This window comes from Pezoporus wallicus, unplaced genomic scaffold (assembly GCF_028554395.1).
Source record: "Pezoporus wallicus isolate ANWC-B61680 ecotype Strahan unplaced genomic scaffold, APGP_CSIRO_Pwel_v1 contig_6597, whole genome shotgun sequence".
NCBI classification, from domain to species: domain Eukaryota; kingdom Metazoa; phylum Chordata; class Aves; order Psittaciformes; family Psittacidae; genus Pezoporus; species Pezoporus wallicus.
Window position 1 is genome coordinate 1,085,889 of NW_026635331.1, and position 25,372 is coordinate 1,111,260.

Sequence of the window (25,372 nt, forward strand, 5' to 3'; positions counted from 1 at the left end):
ATTGGTACAAATGTACTACTCCTTGGTGTGCATGACAACAAACTTGCTTATCAACTTGTAGACAAAATAGTATTTTTAAATTTCTTTCTAGTGAAAGCTTCAATTTCACTTGAATATGGCTCAGGTGTAATATTTACAGTCAAAACTGACAGAACAGTCTTTGCAAATTGGTATCTCTGGTTTTGTTCTAAACAAAGTTACCTCAAAAGCTCTATGAACCATTACATACAAACCATTACAATGGTTGTTTTAAATACTGTGCCTTACTGATAACATGCTGAAACTGGCAGAGAAAACTGGGGAAGAACAACAAAGATAGGGAAAGGAGGTATAAGGAAAATAGACAGTGTTCCCTACTCCAAATTGAAATTAAAAAAAAAAAAATATAAAAAAAAAGGGAAAAATGAAATCTTACCAATATTGTTTGGATAATTGTGACTTGTAGCTTTTTCATTTCACATTAGTGAGACCGCATATACAACAAAGGGTATAAGGATAATAAGACTGCAAGAATAAGCATCAACAGCTGCATGGTACTATAAAAAACTTCAACTATTCTTGCTTTACAAATATCATAGCTGTGATGAAAAGAACTCCAGAGGGGAAAAAAGAAAAAGAAAGAAAAAATCCACCAAATTCGCAACACCCCAGAATGCTGGGAAAACACACCAAACATACTAAACATAATCCTACCTAATGTCACTGTGCCAGTGACTGCTTGACAAAGATCCATGACCTCATCAATGAGTAATAAATTCAAGGTGATGGAAGGCAGCTTACTTCTCAGTGAAAGGAAATCTCATATACCACAAAGTGCTGTAACACTACAAAGGAGTTGATACTGTGTGCACTGAAACTCTGAGTTTAACTGTTGATGTTTGTAATGTTAATTCACATTTATGCTGGAGAGATTTTCAGAAAAGCAAATGCACTACACTTTGACTATGTTACCGACTATATTTGTCCTTTGTTCTCTTAGTTTTCCAGCCAACATTGCACAAACTGCAAACGGTTTATTAAAAAACTGCATGTTAGAAAGCCAGATTGTTTTCCCCTCTTTTTATGATCATGCAATCCATGGTGAAGAAGACAAAATAAAGAACAGATCAAAACAAAATCCCCATTTCTGGCATGAAAAAAGGCAAGCATGGAGAATTTCAGCCACATGGGAATTTGCTTCTGTAGTATACTGCATAATGATTGCATAAAGAGGTTTTGATTACTGTAAAATTCAATGATACATGCATTTCTAACAACACTGGAATTCCTAAATGATTACATAAACCTTGCATGTTTATTCATCAAATATTTAAAGTACAGCATAATTCAAATCATTTAACTAGTTCACTCCGAACAATTTATTATGCTCTTCTAACAAAAACTTGCTCACGAAGATAGTCTCACGTTAAGTCCAATGCATGCAACTCTTTTTTAAATAGAATTATTTCCTCAGCTTTACTTTGAAAGTACAAAATTTCAAATGCAAACATTTCCTGGTGCAAATATATCCATAACTGTATAGAACACTCTTGTGAGACACATGGTAATGGAGAAAAGTCTGTTTTAATAAACTGAATTTGTTCCATTTTCCCAGAACATACACACAAAAACTTGAAAAGAAAAATCTGTTTCCAAACTGGTTTTAAGTGCCTGCTTTCGTAACACAACAGCTCCATACATATTTCTTTACATCCTTTCAATCCTTATTGCATCTAAATATATTAAGTATTATATTTTTGAAATATTTTTGCCACTGAAGGACTAGATTTTAACTATGCTGAACCTTTTACTTATTACATCAATATTGGTAAGTGCCTTTCTCTGAAGAGAGATAGAAGAGGTAGCTAGCAAAGTTAGCTTTTGCACAGGAGTTAGTGGGCCCCATTGAAAAAGCTTTAAATTAGATTTGAAGGGGAAAGGGGGTAAAACCGGGTTTACCTGACATAAGCCTGGGGGCCCAGTGTTAGAGGGATGGTGTGCTAGCAATGTCCTTAGGTCTGCCAACTCAGTGGAGGCAGGGGACAGAGATCTATGTGGCAGCAAAGACGCAACGGCTATTGATGTGTTAGAAACCACTGAAGCACCAGAGAATGGTCACACAGGAATTAGGGCTTCTCCCCCCAAAAAGGTGGGGATCAATAGCCCAGTTGAAGTGCATGACACCAATGCATGCAGCATGGGCAACAAACAGGAAGAGCTGGAAGACATTGTGCGGTGGGAAAACTATGACATAGTTGCCATCACAGAAACACAGTGGGATGACTCTGATAACTGGAGTGCTGAAATGGATGGCTCTAGACTCTTCAGAAGGGAGAGGCAATGAAAGAGAGGTGGTGGGGTAGCCCTAAATGTTAGGGACTGTTTTGATTATCTAGAGCTTAATGATGGCAATAACAGGCTTGAGTGTCTATGAGTAAGAATCAGGGGAAAGGCCAACAAGACAGGTATAGTGGTCGGAGTCTGTTACAGACCACTCAACTAGGAAGAAGAGGCAGATGAAATGTTCTGTAAGCAGCTGAGAGAAGTCTCACAATTGCTAGCCTGCATTGTTGTGGGGGACTTCAACTTACCATACAACTGCTGGAAACACAACATAGCAGAGAGCCAACAGTCTCAAAGGTTCCTGGAGACCTTCCTGACTCAGCTGGTGAGTGAGCCAACTAGGGAAGGCACCCACTGGACCTGTTTGTGAACAGAGAAGGACTTGTGGGTGATGTGACAGTTGGAGGCCATCTTGAGCACAATGACCATGAAATGATAGAGGTTTTGATTCTTGGAGAAGTACGGATAGGGGAGTCAGCAGAACTGCTACCTTAGACTTCCGGAGGGCAGACGTCAGCCTTTTTAGAAGACTGGTTGACAGAATCCATTGGAAGGAGAGTCTAGGAAAGCAGGAAATTCTTAGAGAAGGAAATCTTAAATGTGCAGGAGCAGGCCGTCCCATGTGCCAAAAGATTAGACAGCAGAAAGAGGACTGGCATGGCTGAACAGACAGCTTCAGCTGGAACACCGGAATAAATAGAAGACCTTATGAACTTCAGCAAAAGGGGTGGGCAACTCAGGAGGACTACAAGGATGTTGTGAGGTTGTGAAAAGAGAAAATTAGAAGGGCCAAAACCCAACTAGAAATTAATCTGGCTACCTCTGCAAATAACAAATACAAATGCTTCTATAAATACAGTAGCAAAAAAAAGGAGGGATAAGGAGAATCCCCATCCTTTACTGCAAACACAGTTACAAAGGAAGAGGAAAAGGCTGAGCTTACTTAATGCCTTCTCTGCCTTAGTCTTTCATAGTAAGGCCAGTCATTCTCCAGGTAGCCAGTCCCCTGAGCTGGAAGAGCAGATCATTCACCTTTCTTATGAAAGGGAAATCACCAGTGAGGACAGATCTTATCCTTTGAGTCATTCAAACATTCCCATGTTGCTGCCTTTAGTAGAAGGAAATCCTTCATGCTTGCAGTGCTGGGGCTGCCCATGAGGGCTGCAGCACCCTGCCTGACAAGAGCACTAGCCCCCCCTCCTGAAGAACCGCTCCTCCAGTGTCTCCTCCAAGGAACACCAGGTCAAAGGCACTATGAAGGAAAGCGTATCAACCATTTGAAAGGAAAGAAGCATGTTCTTCAACCTGAGGTCGTGTTTTCACAGCCAGCTTGCTCCACACTTACTAAAGGAACACCATGCTCTTCTTCCTCTATTCACTGCTTTATGCATATTTCAGAGGAAAATATTCCAGCCTTCTATAGCAGGCACATGACTCTTGAACCTTAAAAGTCATCATTAGAAATGAGAGGGCAGTGCAATAACCACCTTGGATCTGTTTGACTATTCCTATGTGCTCCATGCCAGTCAAGCGAGGGATGGAGCAATGAATATCTATGAATATGCATACACAAGTACTCATGGAAAAATGACACATTTGCAGTCTTTTTGAACAGTGCTACAGAGATTAGAAAAATCACACCTATGTTACTGAAATTCTTAGCTGGTTAAAATAAAAATCTACAGGAAAATGTTATCTTTTACTATTTGGCTCTTTTATTTCTAAGCAATTCCAAGGCAACCCCTCACATTTTTACAGAATACAATTAGTCTCATCACTATGTAGTTTTACAGCAGTTTTCCAAAATGTCAGTTCTCAGAGCAAACCTTTGCCTCATGTGAGGCAGCAGTAACACTTGATTGACAGAGCAGGTAGAAAAGGAAAAGAAAAATGGAAAATTAACAAATAGTAGATTACAACTTTCTGTGAAGATACAGCAATAGGGAGGAGTTTGCCTTAAACAGGAAAACAATAATAAGAGGGTATGAGAAATAGTAGGATGAAAAGTAGAATGCATTCAAAGAGAGAAGGAATTTTGGAAAGTCAAATCCTCCCATTGAATTTTCAAGGGCTAAGCACAAACAGCAGTAAGGCTACAAATGGACTTTAAGTCTATACCTGTAACTTTCCCGGTCCTGATGCTTATCCCCAATTCTCTTACAGATACACTAAGATATATGAAACCTTATCTGTAACCCTCAGCCACTTCAAAGAAAGATTTTATTTCAATATAAATCCAAATGAAAGTCAGCAGTTTGAATTTCCCTTTATACATCCAGACTTTTTAAAAATTCTGAGAAAGACTAATAAATAATACTTCAGGTGGATTCCACATGCATGTGCCCAGAAGAATAAAAAGATCTCTCCCTCCCAGTATCTCTAACAATAGCATTTAGTAAGAATCTATAGTCTGATGCAAAAGGGAAACTACATCTATCAGCAAGTATGTATTTGTGAAAAAAAAAAAAATTTACATGATGTTGAAGAGACACACGAACATCTGAAGCTTTACTGCACGTATTTCTGTTGGTAGGACCATGGTACTATACAGTACTGCTCTATTAAGAAGAATGAGATATTAAGAGTTTCTAATTTAAAGCAATATTTTCCTAAAAATTCTTCAGAGATTACAGTGACCAGAACTGAGAAAAGGAAGAATTAAGTGTTTTTTCTCTAAACAAAGTCAAGCACTTCCAACAGCACTTTAAGTTTTAAAGAAAAAGTAAAAGCAGCTGGAGTAGTTTTAGCATTCACAAAAGGGAGGGACTGAGAGCACTCCAGTACAGGCAGAGTGCAGGTAGATGATAGACAAGCTTTCACATTTATTTCTGCTAATGCGTTTCACATCCTGCTCTGCAGTGTTCCTAATATTCAAGCCATGGGGCCTCTTCAGCAGAGATGACAAACCACACTAAAGTGTGTGGTGGTTTTGTGATATAGATCGATGCCCACAAGGGAAAGTGGAATGCTGTCACTTCAGATTTGGCTTCACAACCAGACTCACAACGCATCTTTTAATGACAGGCAGTCTTCATTTCCTACTCATTCCAGTGTGATTCCATTTTAACAGAGATACTTGCAATACAAAGAAGCATGCAAAGAAAAACCTTTTGCAAATTTTCATTCATAGTAAGCAAGTTTAATAGAAGATTCAAATCTCACCAGTTAAAAGACATGCAATTTGAAGCCTAAATAATCTAAATTTTCACTTTATAACATACGTTTCCACATCTGAAGCTTCACTTTTATCCCTCCTCCTCTTAAAATTAGCAAATTCATCTAACTTTATTCTCAGCGATTAAGAGAAAATTTGGGAAATAACAAATGCATGACCAGACTGTAGAATGAATAAATATTTCAACTGAATTTTATACATCCCATTTCTCCTTGCTTTCAGGAGATTGCACTGGAGTGGCTGTTTATATCTAAATGTGAATTTCAGTACTTATATTCATCTAAAGGAGATTATATCTACCTGCTGCTCTTTAAGGTAAACAGCAAAGACATCCATTAAATCAGTAACCCTAGTTAGGATATGGAGTCTCTCTCTCCTCTTGAAAATAAGGGGAAACTGTGAAGGGGTGGTGCAGAGACCAGACACAGAAAGTTGTCAACCAGGACAGCTTTTACAAGATCTTGTTGCATTAAAACACACATAATCCCACCAAACATTTTTCAAACCCACTTTACATACAGAAAAGTCAGTGTAATGAGATTTTCAGATATAGATGAGGCAACAGAAGAACCAATCTTGTAAAACAAGCAAACAAAAGTCTCACCAGAGCTAAATGTTACAGTACCGTAAATATAACCACACTGCTCAACACAACGAAGTTCAGAATGCTTGCTGCAGGACACAACTATGTATATTCTAAACACAGAACAGAAAGACTGCCCTCTCCCAGATTAGACACTAAGCACTCCCTCCTCTTAATATAACACAAATTCATCTATTTTGTATTTCCTGTGAGTCTGTCACATGGCAGTGCTACCCGATTTGTGCTAAACGGTATTTTCAAAGAGAATAAATCTGGCGTCAGTTTTAAAACTCGCTAGACCAAACTTGCATGCTTACAGGAAAGATAAGAATAGCATGTCTGTGCAAAAGTAGTACAGAGGTGGTATTTTAACAGCATATGAGCCTCTAATTCCAATTTTCTTCCACACTTTTCTTGAAAAACACTTAACAGGTGTAGCTCCACCATTACAACAAAACTCAGCTATCAAAATCTTCAAGACAGTGCAGCTCAAGCTGCTTTAACCCAAGGCAATACGGAAAGAAAATCATGATGTAGAAACAGATGTCACTGTACATTTTTCAGAATATGGCATTACCCATTGCTTTGTATGCATGGCTCCACCAGATGTATTAAAATTACACTTCTTAACACACTATATTAGCTTCTTTTTTCCAAATATATAGAAGTAAAGTAGGAATAGCATAGTCTTTATTAAAAGTTTCTATTTACACTGCATGGCAGCAATGCCAAAACAAAAATCTGGTTGTCTCTCACCAGGGAGTATCCACTTTCCCTTTAGCATTATGTGTGCACAAACTGAGCAGTATTTAATTCTTTCTGTATTACAGTAAACATCCAACAGGTTTAAATAAGACCTAATTCTTTCATATGGACAGAGGCAGGTTTAGCTAAAACCCAAGAAATTACTTTACCCTGTGATGCACCCACTGCCCTTTCCCTGCCTTTTCTAGTCTTCTATTAGTGGTAGTAAGATCCTGCTGAGTTTAATGCACACAATTCACTTCCTTTAGTTTCATTTTAATTACACAGGAAAAAAAGAAAAAAATAAGCATATATTTGTGATGAAGGATATTAACTACTTTGAACTGGTTAACTGAACTAATCAGGTTTAGTACAGCTCTGACTTTGTGGAAATTCCTATTACTGTAGCTTGTTGCCCAATTTTTGCAAAATATTTTGCAGTGTCAGATTCCAGGTTTATTCTGCCATAAGTGCTCACTTGTATGAACTCATGGAAGGTATGGAAGCATGGCCTAGATGACCAAAATGACCTAACAGTCATGAAGCAACCATTAAGGTCTGTGCAGCTGCAGCTATGCTGGTAATGATATCAAGCTGTAGCAGATTTAAACCTTGACTTTTCCAAATCTATATACACCTCCAGACTCAAAAGTCACCTGAATGAATAGAAAAATGCAACGGCTTCCAATTATAGGAAAGTCAAGTTATTAGTTAGATCATTACTGATATTCTAGGATGAAAATAGAAATCTAAATATTGGCATAAATGAAGTCACAGCCTGGGTGGCCCAGGGTCATTCACACATGCTGCAGTCTACCTTGATTTAAATCTTATAGCTTATTTACATTTTTTCTTACCTACATCTAGTTGTAAGATGGCGAAGCAGTAACATCTTTCCTTATAAAAAAATATTATAAACTATAGATCTGGAATGTTTTACACAGGAACTACATAACTGGTATGAAAAAAAAGAAAAAGGTATTCTCTCCTGTGACTTACAAGCTATGTTAATAGCATTCTCTGGGAGAGACTTCACTCCTGTATTACAATTTTAAGGAGCAGTTATAAATAGTTCTTAAAAGGTTTTAAAAACTTATCAAATTATATTAATTCTCTAGGCTAGATCTTGCCTTGTGTAAAAAGCAATAGAGAGGTCTGCCACTAGAAGAGTAGTAGTACAAGGATAACTGAATCAAGTACATTTTTTTTGCTTACAGATGGGATATTATCTTCTATCATCTGTCAGTCACAATAGAAACTGCAAGAGAAGGGACAAAGTCAAACTCCCTTCACTCAATTCCCCTATCTGTCCATGGGTGACAATTCTACTGAATAAACAGCAGATCCTATTTTAAGCCCCTGTAGTCTTAAACCATAACAAAAAATTAAAACATACACACTATGAAAATATGCATACATGCCTTTTCTCTGGTAATGCTTAAACAGAAAATATAACTTAGTCTCTAAACCGAAAGAAATATATAGATTCTACATCTAAAATATTCCACATATTCCCATTAAAAAAACAAAAACAAAAAACAAAAACCAACACAGTAAGGAGACAGATCCAACCTGGTTGCTCACAAGAGTCCAAAATTTAAACAAATATATCAACTATTTTCTACCTGAAAAACATTAGAAATCCTCTAAACATATAACTTTACTTTTGCAAGCAGTTCAAAGACACTCTTAAGTTGTAAACTATGCCTTTAATTTCCTTCTTATGGATAATGAACGCATATACAGTCATGACATGAGTTTGCACAGTCTTTAATCATATTGGGAGCCAATTACAGATATGTAAAGGGCAGCTCAGCTAATAAAATACAGGTATCAAGGGCCATTTTTGATGCCCAAGAGAAAACTATCAGCTTGACTCCAGCTGCCACAGAAGAAAAACACACATTTCCCATAGGTCCTATGATATCTTTTAGCTCTATAAGGCTGTCTTAGATCACCTGGAGCACATGCGATGCCACTCAAGGCCTATATTTAGCAGTTACATCACTCAAACACTCCTGTTGACCTCCATATATTATCTCAAGAGTAACTGTTTCTCAGCATAAAAAGATGATGGTGAAACAAAAAATATGCAGTACTGGAACTCAGAATGATTTGCCTTTAGCAATGACACACAAGACCTTGGACTCTCACAAACCAGTAACAGCAAGCAGCCACTGCAGACCTGCAGGTACCATCACGCAAGAGATTAAAATAAAGTATAATTATCTCTCTCAAACACCAGGTTACAGGCTATACCATCATTCTGGTGTGGGTATATATATTATCAGAAACATTTTCTGAAAAATTATTCACAGTGGTGTTATCTCTCTCTTTTGCATATGTTCTCTGCCATCAAAAAGCACAGAAGACTAATCTTTTGTTTGCCAGGAATTCCTGTGCCGATTCGTGCAACCAATGAAACAGCAGCAAAGGGTCCATCATAAGCCTGGCTCTCTTTTTCTACTCTCTAACTTAACAACAAAAAATAAACTACATTTTAAGTATAAAAGAAGAGCAAAACCAATTCACATAAACCTATTTCCCCAATTTGCAAACTCGCTAAAGAGAGCCAAAGAACCATGTGGAATCGTCAGTACGATTTATGCAAGAAATGAAGCAAAGCACTTACCGTGTCTTGAGATTTATCTTTGACATCGTAGACTGTTAGCTTTATTTTAGTCTCCTCATAGATAGGGTATTCCGGTGGGAATGTCACACCAGTTAAAAACAGTGGATCTTTTGTACCCTGTGTAACATGAGTAAACATTCAGTAAGGTAACAGCTGCGCAATGTGTAGTGTACCAGTGCAGATGTACAGAAACTGTGGGCTCTTTCAAAAACTTTGCTTCTACAGCAGAGAGATCTGAAAAGCTAAGTATTATCCAATCAATACGAAAACTGGAGAACTTTAAAACTTTGTCAGGAAAGTTTCAAATAACTTTCTGGAAAGTTTTTCAACTGGAAGAGATATTAAGTGTTTCTGAAACAGAGACTAACAACATGCCTTTAAACAACTCAGCAGATATCAGTATCTGGAATACAACATGCAATAAACCATCCCTTTCTTTCTCGCACAATACTCTCTGAAAGTACCACAGTTTCATATTAATTTAAATAACCTAAAAATAAAACTTACACACAAACAAAAAAAAAAAGAGATCTTCATTAAATCACAATGTCTACAGAAATGCTATGGACACTCCCTGTATTACATTAAGCATTCTGCTTTGTGGGGAGGGGATTACACTACCCCTCTTAGGCAGTAGTGGGGCAAGAAAACATTCCTGTATTTTGTAACATGATTACATCTAAAAGCTCTACAAAGAGGTAACTATTATCACAGCTTCAAGCACACAGACAATTAAATGAAACATATAAAATGGTGCTTATCATTTCCTAATGTTTAATTATAGTTAATTTCCAAAGACTACCAGGCTAGTATCCTTAAATTTTTGTAGAAAACAGCTTTTCTGTGCCCCTTTCTTCCCCCTCCCCTAAACCCTGACTGTGAAGCTAAGAGCCTTGACACACCAAATTCAGGGATTTATTCAGATCTAGGACATTGTGTTAGGAAATGCATCAACTTCTATACATACATATATTCCATCTTCTGCACAACATCATTGCAGACAGTCTGCAATGAAACATCCTGATCAGACACAAGATACCTGAATTAAGCAGTTTCAGGATGGTTGATGGCTGAAACTATAACAATTTAATTAGTAGTTGGCTGAAACTGATCACACAAAGAGCGCATGAAATATTTCTACTGTATTTAACAGTTGAAAGAAGCCTTTGGCAAAACCCTGTGTGTGTTTATAATAAGACTTCCCACTTCTTAATGAGTCTCTCCAGTAAGTTAAACAAGTTACACCTACATTGCCTGCTCACACTTCATTTTCTCTGTGAACCATTTTTGCTGGTTTTGACACTTACGCTTATACAGCAAAGCGAAGATATAATACGTGATGCAAGACACTAATTATTTTATATAAAGTCACAGACATACATACACTCCTTCCCTGATTTTAAAATATTAGGCTACTTCTAGAAATTGCAAAACATCAACTTTCCAATGGAAAAAAATAGAACAAGAAACAGGATAACAGACCATACAATACACCTATGTTCTTCTGTAATTTAAAAATACTTTACCAACTCACTGCACTCGTAATTTAGTTTTACTTTGCACTGCCTTGTTCTTTCATGAGAGTAACTATTCCCTGTTTCATTCTAGACTTACGTCTGGAGAACCGGAGTATTCTCTACATCTCTACTTGGAACAACACAGCTTTAATGAAAAGCCAAGTTCATTTCTAACTGTTTATCCTGGTTAAATGCCAAGAACTACAGAACACTCTTAGGTATGCTTTAGTAACTGCCAGAGTGTGCTTGTCTTACCTCAGACTATGCACTAACTTGTTTTATTTCTCATTCCCTTTCTAAGGAAGAAACGAGCTATTTATTAATCAACATGTTAATTGAATTAAGAAAGACTCTCACCTCCACGATTTCAGTGCTTGAATACCTCGTCAAAATGTGCTCTGCTGGATATAGCACTGAGACTTGTACGAATGTATTCAGCTTCCGATCACGGGTAGCAGTCACTAGATCCTTGCATGCTGGAGACAGTACAAAATAAAAATGAAATTCTCAAAAGAAAACTCTGGGAAAAAGCTGTCACAGGCACAGGACAAAGCAGACTAAGCGCCGGCTCCAGATCAGATCTCTAGAGACAAGCCGATTTAACAGAGGAAGTCCCTTGGAAGTAACTTACAGAAATAGGAAGTCACATGCTGCAGCACTGAACTGAGATTTCGTTTCCACTAAAAATACTTGCAGCTTCTGCAAAGCTCCGTGCCAGAGGCTCATCAGCTCCAGTATATGAATGTGCGTGCGCATACACACACACTTACACACACTGCAACATTAGGTAATTTTACATAAGTACTTATTCCATTTGCCACAAAATCTCCCTTAGCAGCCTAATTTGAGCATCTCTTGTCTGACAATTTTCACAGTACACAACCATTTTAAACACATTCTAAACTAGTTAAATGCTCTCAGTGATTAGGTTAGTTTACACAGTCTGATACTACATTGGGAACTTTTTAGTAGAATTAATCACTGAGTAAAAATCTACGTAACTAAAAGCAGACAGCAAAACAACCAATTCTTTTGTCTGGCATATAAATTAGAAGAATAATTGTATTCTGGCTATGTCACATCATTATTAAACCTTATTCTAGCAAACAAGTATAGAGAAATTCAGCTCTTGTTTAATAATTTGCTGTTACCCTGGGCTCACTAATGCAGGTGACTGAGTTCACTCTTTAGACTAATACACCTCATCCCTTCTAACCAAAAGGATGAAAGCACCAAAATGGAAAAGGAGAAAAGAAACAAGTGCCCCATTAGCTGTTCTGCAGAAGGGATGTAGACTAATGAGGCATGCACTGGTTCAAAAGCAAAACCCATTCACCTTACATTCTTCAGCAGAGAAGACACAACAGTGAATACTGTGATAGCACCTAGCTAGTGCTTTCTGCGGAGCATCACACTACACTGGGAACTTAGAATCCAGAGGAAAGGAAAGCAAACCCCATGGGTTTGGAGAGGCTAATTGTCAAGAAAATGCTGTGAAATTTTCTAGGAGTCACTGCCAACCACGGGCTTCCTCAAGTGCACCTGACCTTTAGCGTTTTGAAAGATGAGTGATTATCTTCACAGCAAGCAAACCTGGCCTGATGAGAAGTCAAGGCAAGGAAAGGTCTGATACATACAAAAGGCCAACTCAGCTTGGTTTATACTTTTTTTTTTTTTTTTTGAGTGGGGGGGCTAGGGCCTGCTGCTTGAGGAAATAAAAGGAAAACTGGCTGAAGGTTTTACCACTCCTTCCATAACAGTTAAAAGAAAAGGGAAAAAGGAAGCAACTAAATCTAATCTTCACTGAGCATTTTGAAGCTTTTGCTTTAGCCCAAACTCCCAATGTAATCTCTTGATAGACAGTCTCAAACTGACCCCATCATAATTTGGTGGTACAAGTAGGATAAGACAAAAAGGAAAAAAGAAGGGAAAAAGGAAGGGAAAACAAGAGACAGGAAACTTAGGAAAAATTAAAATAAATCTCCCCAAAACTCCACCAGTGACTCTGGCAGGAACCCTGCAGCTGAACTCTTGTAAAAGGTACTGGAGTATGTTGGAGATAAGTCCCCCATAAATAATAATTTGATTTACTTGTGGGATGTCTCAAATATATAAACTAGGTGTGACTAATTCCAATAGCACAGGCTTTTATCCTACTGACAAACCTTCAACAATAGGAAGAAGATTTGCACTAAGTGGTTACCACCTTGGTGATATTTGAGCATAGGCGACGACTAATTTCTATGATAGCAGGACAATCCAGTCATTAGATCATTTTCCTGCAAGAAGGCAGCTTAGTAACACTATCTAGAATTTCATTGGGTACAGCTGACATGAAGATAATTCACTTGTATCTCTCCAATGGGGAGTACCAGCACAAAGTACCAGAACTCTTTAGAAAATCCTAGGGCAGAAGGATAAATGAAATTAAATAAAACCTCTGCCTACTTTGTCTCTATTGTGACATTGTGCTACTGCTGTTCACAACTATTTCTTCAGTTAGAGGGGATATTCGGTAAGGTTGATGCTGGCAGAGAAATGATTTTGTATGACACAGAATCTGTTAGTTTGAGCACAGTGCACCACTTCCCTTAAAAACAGCCCAACTGAACTATTTAACACAACATAAGGACTACTTTTAAGCTGATAGCAAAGAAAGAAGTTTTTTTTTATATCCTCTTTATAGCCTGGCAAGTTCCACAGCCCCACATGGCATTACTGCCCTTTGAACTATTTTACTGCCAGTATCTCTGAAAATCTTAAGGCTTCTCAAAAAACAGCCAACACACTTCGGAAAAAGCAAAACATTACGTGGCTGTGGAAGTGGAACTCCAGCTACATGTTATATATTTAAACACATCCACTAGGCGTTATTGACATACTATTCAAAAAGAAACTGTTGAAAACACAAACATTAAAGGCTTGCTAAGGCTGTTTTCTTAACTGCAAATATAGTACAGCAAAAGCAGGTAACAGTGTCAATGCATTTCCCATCATAACCTACAGCCAAGCAGACCATATAATAGGTCACACTAACACTTTATTATGCTTGAATTAATTCTGAAAAAATTCCTCAACAAAACTCAGTGAAATGAAGTGACAGCTTGTACCTACATGTCAAAAGTATATGAATCTACTCATTGTGACTGTTGACTCAGTGTAGAAGCTTGAATCATCCAATCTCCTGGTGATCCCATCTCTTCTAAGCCTATCAGCATACAATGAATGTTTAAGGAAGAACGGTATTAGGGATAATTTATGCTTTTACATCACCAAAGAAAGAAGCTAAGATGACAGGAAGAGAACTCCTCTAAATATTAAGCAAAGAAGAAGAAGAAAAGACAGCAAAGCAATCACTACGTATAGAGCAAAATGAAAGGCTTCAGGGAAAAAGAACTGCTCTAGAATATATTTACAAATATTTATGTATTTTGAAAAATTCTGTGGTTTACATATAAAACTGTCTAACCCTTTTAAATGCCTTAAAACAGATAACATTTAATCAATCATCCTTCAACATTTATTTTTCTAAAGAATAAAAGCAAAGAGAATATTGTTACGAACATTACTGTTGTTGTTCTACTATTAAAACTATAATACTATTCTTACATGAATCCCAGTAAACAAGTGCTCCTTGTCTATCAGTCATGCCTATACACTGACCTGTACATTCCAGTACCATTACAACGCACACAAACTATGTGTGCTGTAAATGCAAAATGCACAAGTAGCCGTTTGACTCTCGAGTCCTGCCACATTCAATATTTCACTAGCTTCTATGCTGCGCTGACATGCTGGCTGCGCTCTTCATCCTTCTGTGAGCGTGTGTGCTCATGTAAAGACAACAGAGGAGAAAGACTAGTTACTGTTTCCTCAAAACTGGGCTATAATATAAACAGAGCAGAATTTTGCTTCACCGTTTCAGTGATTGATTCATTGGATCTGGGAGGATTTTCTGAAAACACTACCTCCATAGAGGAACAGAGCACAGAGAGAAAGATTGAAAAATCCCTCTGAGTATATGAAAATGAAAAGGGGTAAAGCAAAACAAAATATAGTGTGAAAATTCATCATCTACCTTCCGTGGAACTGTAACAGTTCTGACCAGGCATTCAGCACTACTCCAAGTGCTAAGCCCACTGGAGCCAAAATAAATGAATCTGGTAGAGAAATGGGGAGATGCAGCATCTCCCAGAACTTAAAAAGGTCCCGTAGCTGGAGCAAATAGACATGGGCAGAGGGAGTGAAAGACACCCTGAGCTCAGAGTTCACAGAGCTGTTTGGGAAGGAAGCCAAGGACTAGCAAAAAAAAATGGTAAATGGCATTGAAATTGCAATGTTTATTTTTGTTAGTGAGGGAAACTACAGCACACTGGAGAATGTCTTCCCAGACTACAGATTCACACAATGCGTATATTAGCCTACATGACAATTTGAAAGGTAGCTTTTCCTCTAATTGGTGACAGAAACACAATTTCCCACAGCTTCATCTCTCTCCATTTTCCAAACCAAAACTTATTCCAAGGGGCTAGCAAGGGACACAAATTAAGCACCACAGCCCCGCTGTCCCCAGGGCACACTATTTTGCATGCTGTCAAAACAGAACAGAAAATTAGTAGTATCTGAGGACAAGAGACATGGGAGAAGCCTGTGTGTCTCACACACATGCATATGTGAACATAATGTTCAAAAGTTGTTTGGAGATTTTTTTCATTTCATTGGCATTGCAGCAGTGTTATTATCCCAAAGCAACTTAGTTTATAAATAATAATGCACAGTCTGTCTTGGTAGACTAATTAACTGAGGTGCAGCTATTCCTTAGGGAGCAAAAGGACACATTAAATAAGAGAACACTATATTCAGACCTGTGCTACATGCAGAACGCTAAACAGTACACCGATTTCCTTCCTCCACCCTGGGGGTTGTTGAGAAGGACGGGGAGGTGTACGAGAAGGAAGGGCACACCACCACTGCTTCTGTCTCTGCTGCGAACACACAGCATTAACCAAGCTTGCTGAAAAGAATACCTTCAGTAAGGCACATATAAAGGCTTAGGAATAATCCAACTTCAGAACACAGAGGAAAGGCTTTGGCCATACTTTTGAAGTAGGAATGTAAATACAGCTGCAAGAGGGATGAGAACAGGACAAAGATGTGTTCTTTGCATGGCAAAACATGCCTGAAAGCAAATGAGAGAAACATCTGGGGACTGGTATTAACACAGAAAGATGTTAATGAGCACCCCTCCAGATAGTGCTCCACAATAAATATTATTAATTAGTTTATCATAAATATTCCTAATTGGCCATCCCATTCACATTTCAGAGGAATGCTTCAGTTTGCTGGTTGCTCAAGAGCACTTCTACCTAGGGACCAAAAGAACAGAGAAGCTACTCCAACAACAATTTGCAATGTGGACTCCCAGTAAAATTTACTGTACTACACTAAATATCAAAGGATGCAGCCACAGAAATTATAATATTCATGTTATTGCAAAATGAGGTCACAGTTACATAGCCATGAAAAAGCTGTGTATTAGGAGGGACACTCTTTAACAGTAGTGACTAAAACAGATGGTCAGACTCAGGCAAACTTTGCAATGAAAAGAATCTCTATGTAACAGAAGACTACATTTGGATCGCATACAAATCAGTAGAGAACCACTGACTTTTACCTAAAAAAATGTTCAAGATGACTGTTTCTGTCTCTGGAGATGAGACTTGTATAAAGATAAAATACAATTCTGCTCTCTGGAATGTACAGCTGGTTGCTAAAGTAACCTAGTTGTAGCTCAAGGAAATGCACATACGTAATACAACTAGTATCCTTTGGGGCATGCCTGTAATTAACAGCAGGAAGAAGATTTCTACCAACAGTCCAAGGAGAAAGAGATGACAGGGAAGTCTCATCAGGTAAAGCATGAAGAAAGGTATCTCTAAGAAATCTCTACAAATACAGATCTGGGTGAAAAAAAAACCACAACCACCACCAATATTAGCAGTACTCACTGTAAGTAATACCTCAATATGCTGTCCAGAAAAACATCAATTGTCACCCACTTAATTTGCAGCTAAAAGAGCAATCATTTAGGAGTCATTGAAATAAGACACACGAGTGCTGCTGAAGGAAAATACAGTATGCTGATGGAGGATGGGATAAGTGATCATGGCCAGGAGTTGAGACAGCAGCTGCACTCATCTTCCTATTTGCATATGAAGCAATAGATCTGGTTGGAATTACCACTGTGAAAATCAGAAGTGATTTATTTCAGAGTAAGTTCTGCCCACCCTGGCTTTTGCAGTACTAAAGAAATTTTAGGGTGTCTTTTTTCTGTTTTACTGAAAGCTTCATACCGTACTGGAGCATTAAGTATGCATTCAGTGCATTAAGATGCACTTCTTAACTGCATCCTTCTGCTTTCTCCAAGAAGGTAAAATAAACACAAAGGCTTAGACTAACTTTTCATTGCCATTACCAGCAGCAGTAATAGTCACATCCTGCATGTGGGTCTCAATTCTTTTGACATGTTAGAACAGGCCTATTTCATACTGCAGTTTCGCTATTCAGCCTGGACAGTCCCAGTTGCTTACACAGTTTGATAGATGAAGAAACTCAGGAAAGAGGCTGACTGAATCATCGTACAGCTCATAGGCATCATATTTCCACCGCAGAACTGAATGCATGGCTACACGTGTTAACCGTTCATTCAGTGCTATTTACATTTTGGTAGTGCCTTAATCCATTGCTAATGAAAGCTGTCTGTTTGAGCACGTTCACTGCTAACAACCATGCTCCTCCAGCTTTATTTACAACTGTGTATAACTGACTTCTGTCACCCCTGTGCTCCAGGCTTAAGCTATACAATAGCAACAAGGTCACAGAAGCGAATTCATAGCTTTACTCATAACAGCTGGCTCCTTAAGTTATGAAAAAACTGCTCTTGATCAATATTTTTAAGCTCCTTTAATTTTTGAAACTCTATCTGAAAAATGTGTCTCTGTGTATCTTCGTAATTCTTCCAGAAAAAGACTGCATTTCCTTACTGAGCACACTGTGCCTCTAACAGCACAAAGAACTCTGAGATGCTGCAGCAGTCTAGTGACCCCAAAGCAGAGGCTCTTGCTATTACTTTAGATTCTCAATTGTCATCGCTACCTTCTGTCCAAAACTGTACCAGGCAGAGCCATGAGCAGAAATGGTAGTTATGCTTGAACCTGAAGGTGAACTCAGTTCTCTGCTGAGAGAAATAAGAAGGAAAAAAGAGAGGAAAAAATTTGCTTAGTCTTACAAAAACTTGCTATATATTACTACACTCCAAAATATATTCATATCAAAATTATTTTTGATACTGCTATTCCAAGGCTATGATTTATTTTGGTATTGTTAGAACTTTAGAATACCACAAAAGCATTTAAACCTCCTGAAACAGAGTGAAAAACTATTTCCCCCTTCGCCTTCTCCCAACATAATCACATCAAGTATCAAATAAAGAAGAAAACTTGCTGCAATTTTTCTGAGATTTCTCACGATCCCCAAAATTGAGTGGCTACAAGTTTAAGTACCAACCAAGGAATCAGAAGAACAGCAAATGGTATACAGACTTCTTATTTTCTTTTAGCTTTAAGTTTCTTTATGCTGTAAGCTCATAACAAACAACCAGAACCTGTATCAATTTCTCCATATTCTATAAATAAAATATATTCTGCTGATTCCTAACTTTGTCCTTATCTTCAGAAATATAATAAATGCGCAAAAATATATCAGCAATACAACAAGAGGATGAAAAGAAACAAAAATGCCAAGTCACTCTCAAAGTTTTCCATCTGCCACATTTTTTTCCTAACAGCATACATTGCTTCCTTTGACATAAGCATTTATATAGTGCTATGCCAGTTGTCAAGTGAAGCATTACGGGGTTTTGATCCTCAGAGTGCAGTATTACTTTACAATACTGTTGAGACAGTCTTTTCCTCTAATACGTAAAGAAAATTCAGCTGTTGCTTAGTCTTACTCCAAATCCATGTCATCATATAAATCCTTACAACATACTTTCAGGCTTGGCAAGGAAAGAAGCTTCCCTTGAAAAGTAAAGGAAGCAACACAAGAGTCCAGGAGCTACAGCAGACAACAAGCTTCAGAAAAAACTCTAAGCAACCTTAAATCTTTCAGGGTGCTTCTTCACTGAAGTACAGCTGCTTTGATGAACTACTCTGCCTTCTGGGTAGAAGTCCAACTACAGGAACCGAGACCTCATCAGGGAGTGTTCCACCCTGCTTCTTCAGCATGTCATGCAGCCTGGATAGGCCTTCAGAGTCCCACAGCTATTACAACCTAAGCTAGCTGCTGTTAACACTGACCCGAGCACATCTAAACAATAGTGAGGTTTTAGAGGCTGTGATGAGGATGTCATTTCCACATAAACTTCTTTGAAGCCAGCTCTAATTAATTATAAGCTAATAAACCATGCGGCCATAGCCCTGATGACCGTGAGACACTGCGAGTGAACAGAACTGTTAATTTCTTCTTCGAGTGAAAATGTTACATAGTAAAGGCAATCACGATGAAGGTGCCAGGACAAGGGTGCAGTAAGGACTGCAACTCACAAAAGACTGACAATAGTTAGACTTGGAAGCCAAACTACTGCTCCACTGTCTAACGGAACATTTGTCCGAGAAGAGTTGTGTTCCTTCCTTTACATATGCCAAGGATGGAGCCTCTGTGAAGGGAGAGGAAGCAGTGTAGTTTGGATCAACTTCACAAAGATTCCTAAAAATCCAACACCCATGGGAGCACAGCAGAAAGGTTTGAGCATTGTAATACTCTCCATCTGTAGTGCTCAAATGAGCCAGAACATAACCTTTAAAAAAAAGCAGTCAGCGTATTATTGAGCTGTATGATTCTACTGGATTTTTTTATTATACCCCCCATTGGGATGCTAAATGATAGCTTGATTCACACTTGGTTCTCGTTACATAGGTGCCTGTCAAATGTTGAAGTATTGAGTCTCTGTCTAAAAAGAGGGTCCTCCCAGAAAATGGAAAGCAAAGCATTAGTCACTCCAATGTGCCACAGGTCATTTTTCAGCAAAACAAAACCCACGCTCTTTGACATGTCTAAAAGTAAACCAGACTAAAATGTACTTCAAAGTCAAGGCAAAGAAAAGCAAGAGACACTTTTAATCAAAGGAGAAAATAGATTTCTGCAACCCAGAACAATCACTTTAAACCCTATAATGATTAAATTTCCTAGGCAGGAAATGCACGATAAATGCTAAGTAATCTGCATGCAAGCTGCAGGTAAAACGATAAGATGTTCTAATATCAGTAAGACTTGTCTGAAAAGGTGGCAATTATGGATTAATACCTAAACTAAAGATCCAAGTAAGAGACAATGCTTTACTCCTCAGGGGATTTTGAAACAGCCATTTCGACAATTAAATTAAGATGATTTTAATAGCATGGAACCAGCATGAAACAGCAAAGTATAACCCCTTTTTAAGGAATTAAAAAACAAAACCAAACTCAAAATAAACCAAAAACACATACTTGTGTCTTTTCACGTTAATGACAGAGTCCAGAAATAATAAAAGCTCACAGATCAAGGGTTGTGTCAAAGGGCAAGAATTCATCTCCCATGAGCGTTTTGGATTTGTTTACTCACATATTCTGAAGAAAAAATGTTTACTCCTAAACTCTTCCAAATGTACATCCCAACCATGAGAACTCTACTGATAGACACAAACAGCCTTTAAAAAAGTATAGGGTGACAAAAACCATACTGACTGTAGTTGTTGTGACACACTCAGATGTCATCTTAAAGTAACATTTTTAAAGCACTTATATTTATTTGCATTGCCAGTTTCTTCAAAATCAACATCGAGTTCATCTCCTCAAAGATACCAGCTCATAATTATTACTCTGTTAACTCACAGATTTACAAAAGGTCTGCAAACTTGTATTTTGAGAGAGATTCAAAAAGAGGAGATATTAACTATTTCTACAGAGCAGTAGGACCCAACGTGCTGCATGCTAAACCAGAAAGTTGGATCTTTATACTATAAATAGACTGTCATTTCTAGCGGGAGTTTCTTCAAAGGTGAAAACCTGCTATTTACATGTTACAATACTAGGGTGAAACTGCCTTGGTTTTGATGAGTTGACACATGTAAAGATAGAGCTTTCTCTTCTTCGCAGAGAAATAATTGTAATTATTTCAACTCCTTTGTACAAAGAAATATTATTTAAGGATTAAAGGTGGGGAGAAGACCTTCATGTATCTCTGCAGAGACACCCCCTGGCAGATCTGAGATTTAAATCCAGAATGACCTAGGTATTCCTGCTCTTCACCTCAATGGGAGCATGTTCAGATCTCGAAGTTGAAAACAGTGCTAGCCCATTTTACTTTCTAAAGCAGTTCATTTATAATCCTACACCCAACAATCCTCAGCCTTTTGGGTGTGAAGAATTCTGGTCTTCAAAGAATGCCAAGATTAAACTCTTCTTAACTCATAATGAAATTCTGTACTCATTCAGTCTCTCAGAAATCAATCTTAAATGCAACAGGATTTCAGATTAAAGTGTCAGCTTTGACTTGTTCTGAACATTTGAACTACATTTCAGTCAAGCATTTTTTAAATTTAGTTGAATTTATTTTGTTTCAGTTTCATATTCCACATAACAGGAAAAAAAAAACTAAAAATCTAGTTTATCACAATAATTGAAGTGTTCATAAATGTACTAGAAACTTTATTATCCACATGAGATGGAGGTAAAACAATGAAGCAAAGCATTCTTAGGTATTCAGCAAAGCCCTTCAAAGCATCTCGGGTCAGTCTGCTTGTCATGCTACACACAACATCATGTGGTGCTGCATTTAAGAGAATTCCATTTTTTTCAGGACCTGCAGAGGAACCTCTTTTTCAAGTCAAATCTCCCCACAGGACATGCATTTGAAAACTGCCCAAAATAAGTGCATCTGTTACTAATGTGCTCAAAAGAGAGATGACTTCAACCTTCTGTTAATTAGATGTTTTGCTTTTTACAGAACTTCTGTTTCTACATATGAGGAGTGAAAAAAAATAAGTCCACTGGGAAATGTTTTATAACATGAAAGTCTTACTGCAATTATTTCTACAGGCATAATTAGAGATGTATTTAACGACTGCCATTTCAAAGACAAATGTTCAGTTAATGCTGTGCTGTACCATAAGAGTCAAAAAAGTCAAGAGCTATCATGCTTTGAATTACTTAAAAATGTTTTAGTTAAAATACTATTGGCCTAACAGAATTGCTTCATGTCTGTTTAGTCATTACCATTCTGCACAACAGGAAGCATGAACATAACCACTGTAACCTGTAAATAATCAATTTGCTTTTTGTCACCCAAGTGATCTGTACTCTTTTGCAATTGCCAGGTGACTATCTTCAAGGAGAACAACACATAAGGAAAGAGATGCAGAGTTCTCCCAAAAATTCTTCATGAAGCATTTTACAGACTGGGCTAAAGGTTAGAAAAGACCAGCTGCAAAAAGTGACAGCAAAAAGTCAAGCGTAAAGACACAAAAAGACAGAGATGTCCACAAGTAGGTTATAAACAGACTGCTCTAAGCCTCTGCACACCTGCTATGTGGCTTTGAAGGTATTTAAAGTCTCCAGATATTTAAGCTTTCAACTGTAAGAGGTCTCTACATCCCTGCAGGTTGGCTTCTGGGCATGTCCCACTTGCCTTTGCCTTAACAATGCTGAGCCTATCTCTGTCCCTGTCAAGATTTGCAAACCACACACCTATCTTGACAGTATCAGGCTGGCAGGCAGTGGCAGGGCACAGTTGCTAGTCCACGCTCTGCAAGAACATCACTGCTGATTTCCTTCACACAGACCCAGTGGGACAGCTGAAGAAGAAATAGGGCCCATTTTAACTCAGTAGAATACCTGACTAGAAAGAGGTCAGAAACAGGGCAGATCCACAGAGGTTTATCATTCTGCCCACCTCTAACATAGCAGCTACACACCACAAAGTTACCAGTTATTACACAAAAGACAGCATATGAGCAGACACTCAGGTCTTCCTCTTGAATCTGTCCCACCTTGATTTAGAAAAGGAATTTGTACTGGAAGAAGGTGTAGAGGGGACAAAAGTTAATTTGAAAGGTAATGTCTATATTTTACATACATTATTTTACATTCACTTGTCACTGAATTCAAGTCACTGCCCATGGTCACTCCAGAATTCAGGTCCACTTCACTGGAAAAAAAGGCTAATCACCCAGCAGTCATCCTCAGCTTATTTTGTCTTTGACCCAAATTCTTTTACTCACAGAGAAAGGGGGAAGAGTTTCAACTAGGGGCACAAGCGTCCATTTCAATTTAATTCCTGGCCAACTCTACTGCTGTAAATACATATTCAGTAAACATTCTATTTCAAGCTTGCACTTTGCAAGCATTCCCACTAGTTAGTCTTCCCTGTGAGAATATACAGAAAAAAAATAAACTAAACTATGCATGCAGATGTACAAAAAAAGGCCCTAAAACATAAAAATGAGCACCAATAAGATATTATCTCAGGCAAAGAGTATTCACAAAATTTTAATTCCACATTTACTCTACTCCAGTCCTAACACATTCTCTGCCCCAAAAGCAAAGCAATTCAGGCTGCTGTCATACCCTTATGTGAGGCACACTAAACATACCCTAAGGCGTTTAGTAACAGTGCAAGAATGGAAGTTCCCTAAAACTGCTTGAGTCAACAAGGATGGCAACAATTCTAAATTACGTTTAAATTAGACTGAAGAATTATATGAAGAATTTGCTGGGGAAGACAGTCTGGGTTATTCCTGCTTCAGGTAAAGGCAAACCCACTCGTGGGATTGCTTTTGCTCAGGGACCTGGATATACTTGGTGGGTAATGCGGGAAGATGGGGATGATTTAGATTTAGAGCTCCTAAAAAAATTACAGATAGAGGCAACAGACATCTTATTATCAACATATGGTACAGCCTGAGACAAGAGTCCATTGCAAGCCCACCATGAAGAAAATCCTATTGGCAAGTTACATGACAAATCCCTGCCACATAGATCTCAGGATCAGTCTTCCCTTGAAGCTCAATGAACTTCAGAATGAGAATGAGCTTCAACTAGTCCAACCCTCTTCCCAAATCAGCATCAGCTACAGCAGGTTGCCAGGATTGTGTCCAGTTGAGTTTTGACCATCTGCAAGGATGGAGACTTCCCAACTTCCCTACATCACCTGTGTCAGCGTTTACCACCCTCAAAATAAAAATGTCTGTGTATGGGGAATTGTGTTCTGATTGAATTTCATGTGCGTTTATCTTCAGCCCACAGTCTCTTGTTTTTTCACCACGCATAACTGAGAACAGTCTGGCTCCCTCACACTCAATCTCTCATACCAGGTATTTAGACACAAGGATAAGATCCCCTATGAGCCTTCTCTTCTCCAGGCTGAGCAGGGCAAGCCTCTCCCAATATGAAGGATGCTCCAGTTCCTTACTAACCTCCAGTCCCTGAATCGTGTTACTTTTGGCATCCCGGCTGACTGTCCAGTAATTCCAAAATACAAGCTATTTCTCATACCTTCCTGGAATAAATCCCATGACTCTAAGGGACATCAGACAGCAGCATAGAGAACTACGATTTCAGCCACTGAAGAATAAAACAAGGAATACTAAAAACGTCTCAGTGGCATACACGATTTCTTTTTTAAGTAGAAATAAAGCTTAAAACTTTAATGCTACTAGACATTGCAGTTTGATGGAAAAAGAAAAAAAAACAACCCCAAGAAACCCTTCCACTAGGAGAAGCATTGTAGTTTTAAAAGATTTATGAAAAAGTAGTTTATTTCTAGTATTGAAGCTATGGAGTAGACTAACATTTATTGCTGAAAAGCATCTGCAGCCACTATATGCCTCCTAAGGCCCCCTGACAACAGTATGGTTAAGGAATTTAAAAATAAATAAATAAATAAATAAGGAAGGAAAAAAAAAATCAATTACATCCTGAATAGTTAAAATGTCAGCTTCCTGGGAGGTAGAGAAAGGTTGTAAGAAGGCAGCAATGCCAGGACTGCCATCCAATTTTCTGTTGTAGGTAAGGAAGTCTTACAGAGCTTTCTGTAAGAACAAAGGAATAACTCATCCTTATTTGGCTTGTTGCTCTCTGTGCATAAACATCTGCAATAGAAATGACTCTAAGTAACTAGTCCTTTTCATTCAGACCAGTTTCCTGGAACCGCAGTGGAATCACTCATGGACTCATTATGTATCAGGTAAGCACAAAGCCATCAGGTCACATAAAAGCGTGGATGTGTTGGTCATGCAACAGGGGAGTGGGCTAAATGCCAGTCCACCTAGGAAGCCCATAAAAACTCCTTCCACAGCAGAGAAT

At 38.2% G+C, this 25,372-nt stretch overlaps 1 protein-coding gene across 11 annotated transcripts in view; it reads right to left on the reverse strand.

The window, feature by feature from the left end:
* Positions 1 to 25,372, reverse strand: part of INPP4B (inositol polyphosphate-4-phosphatase type II B) — a 311,298-nt gene that overhangs the window by 155,194 nt on the left and 130,732 nt on the right. For 9 of the 11 annotated variants that reach the window (XM_057419340.1, XM_057419328.1, XM_057419376.1 and 6 more), the window contains 2 exons: positions 11,331 to 11,449; positions 9,457 to 9,573 (listed from right to left, as the gene is read on the reverse strand). In XM_057419340.1, the coding sequence (XP_057275323.1) occupies positions 9,457 to 9,573; positions 11,331 to 11,449 (236 nt within the window). Of the gene's footprint in view, positions 1 to 1,938; positions 2,075 to 9,456; positions 9,574 to 11,330; positions 11,450 to 25,372 lie in introns of those variants that run through there. The other 2 variants (XM_057419392.1, XM_057419384.1) reach the window with 2 other exon arrangements.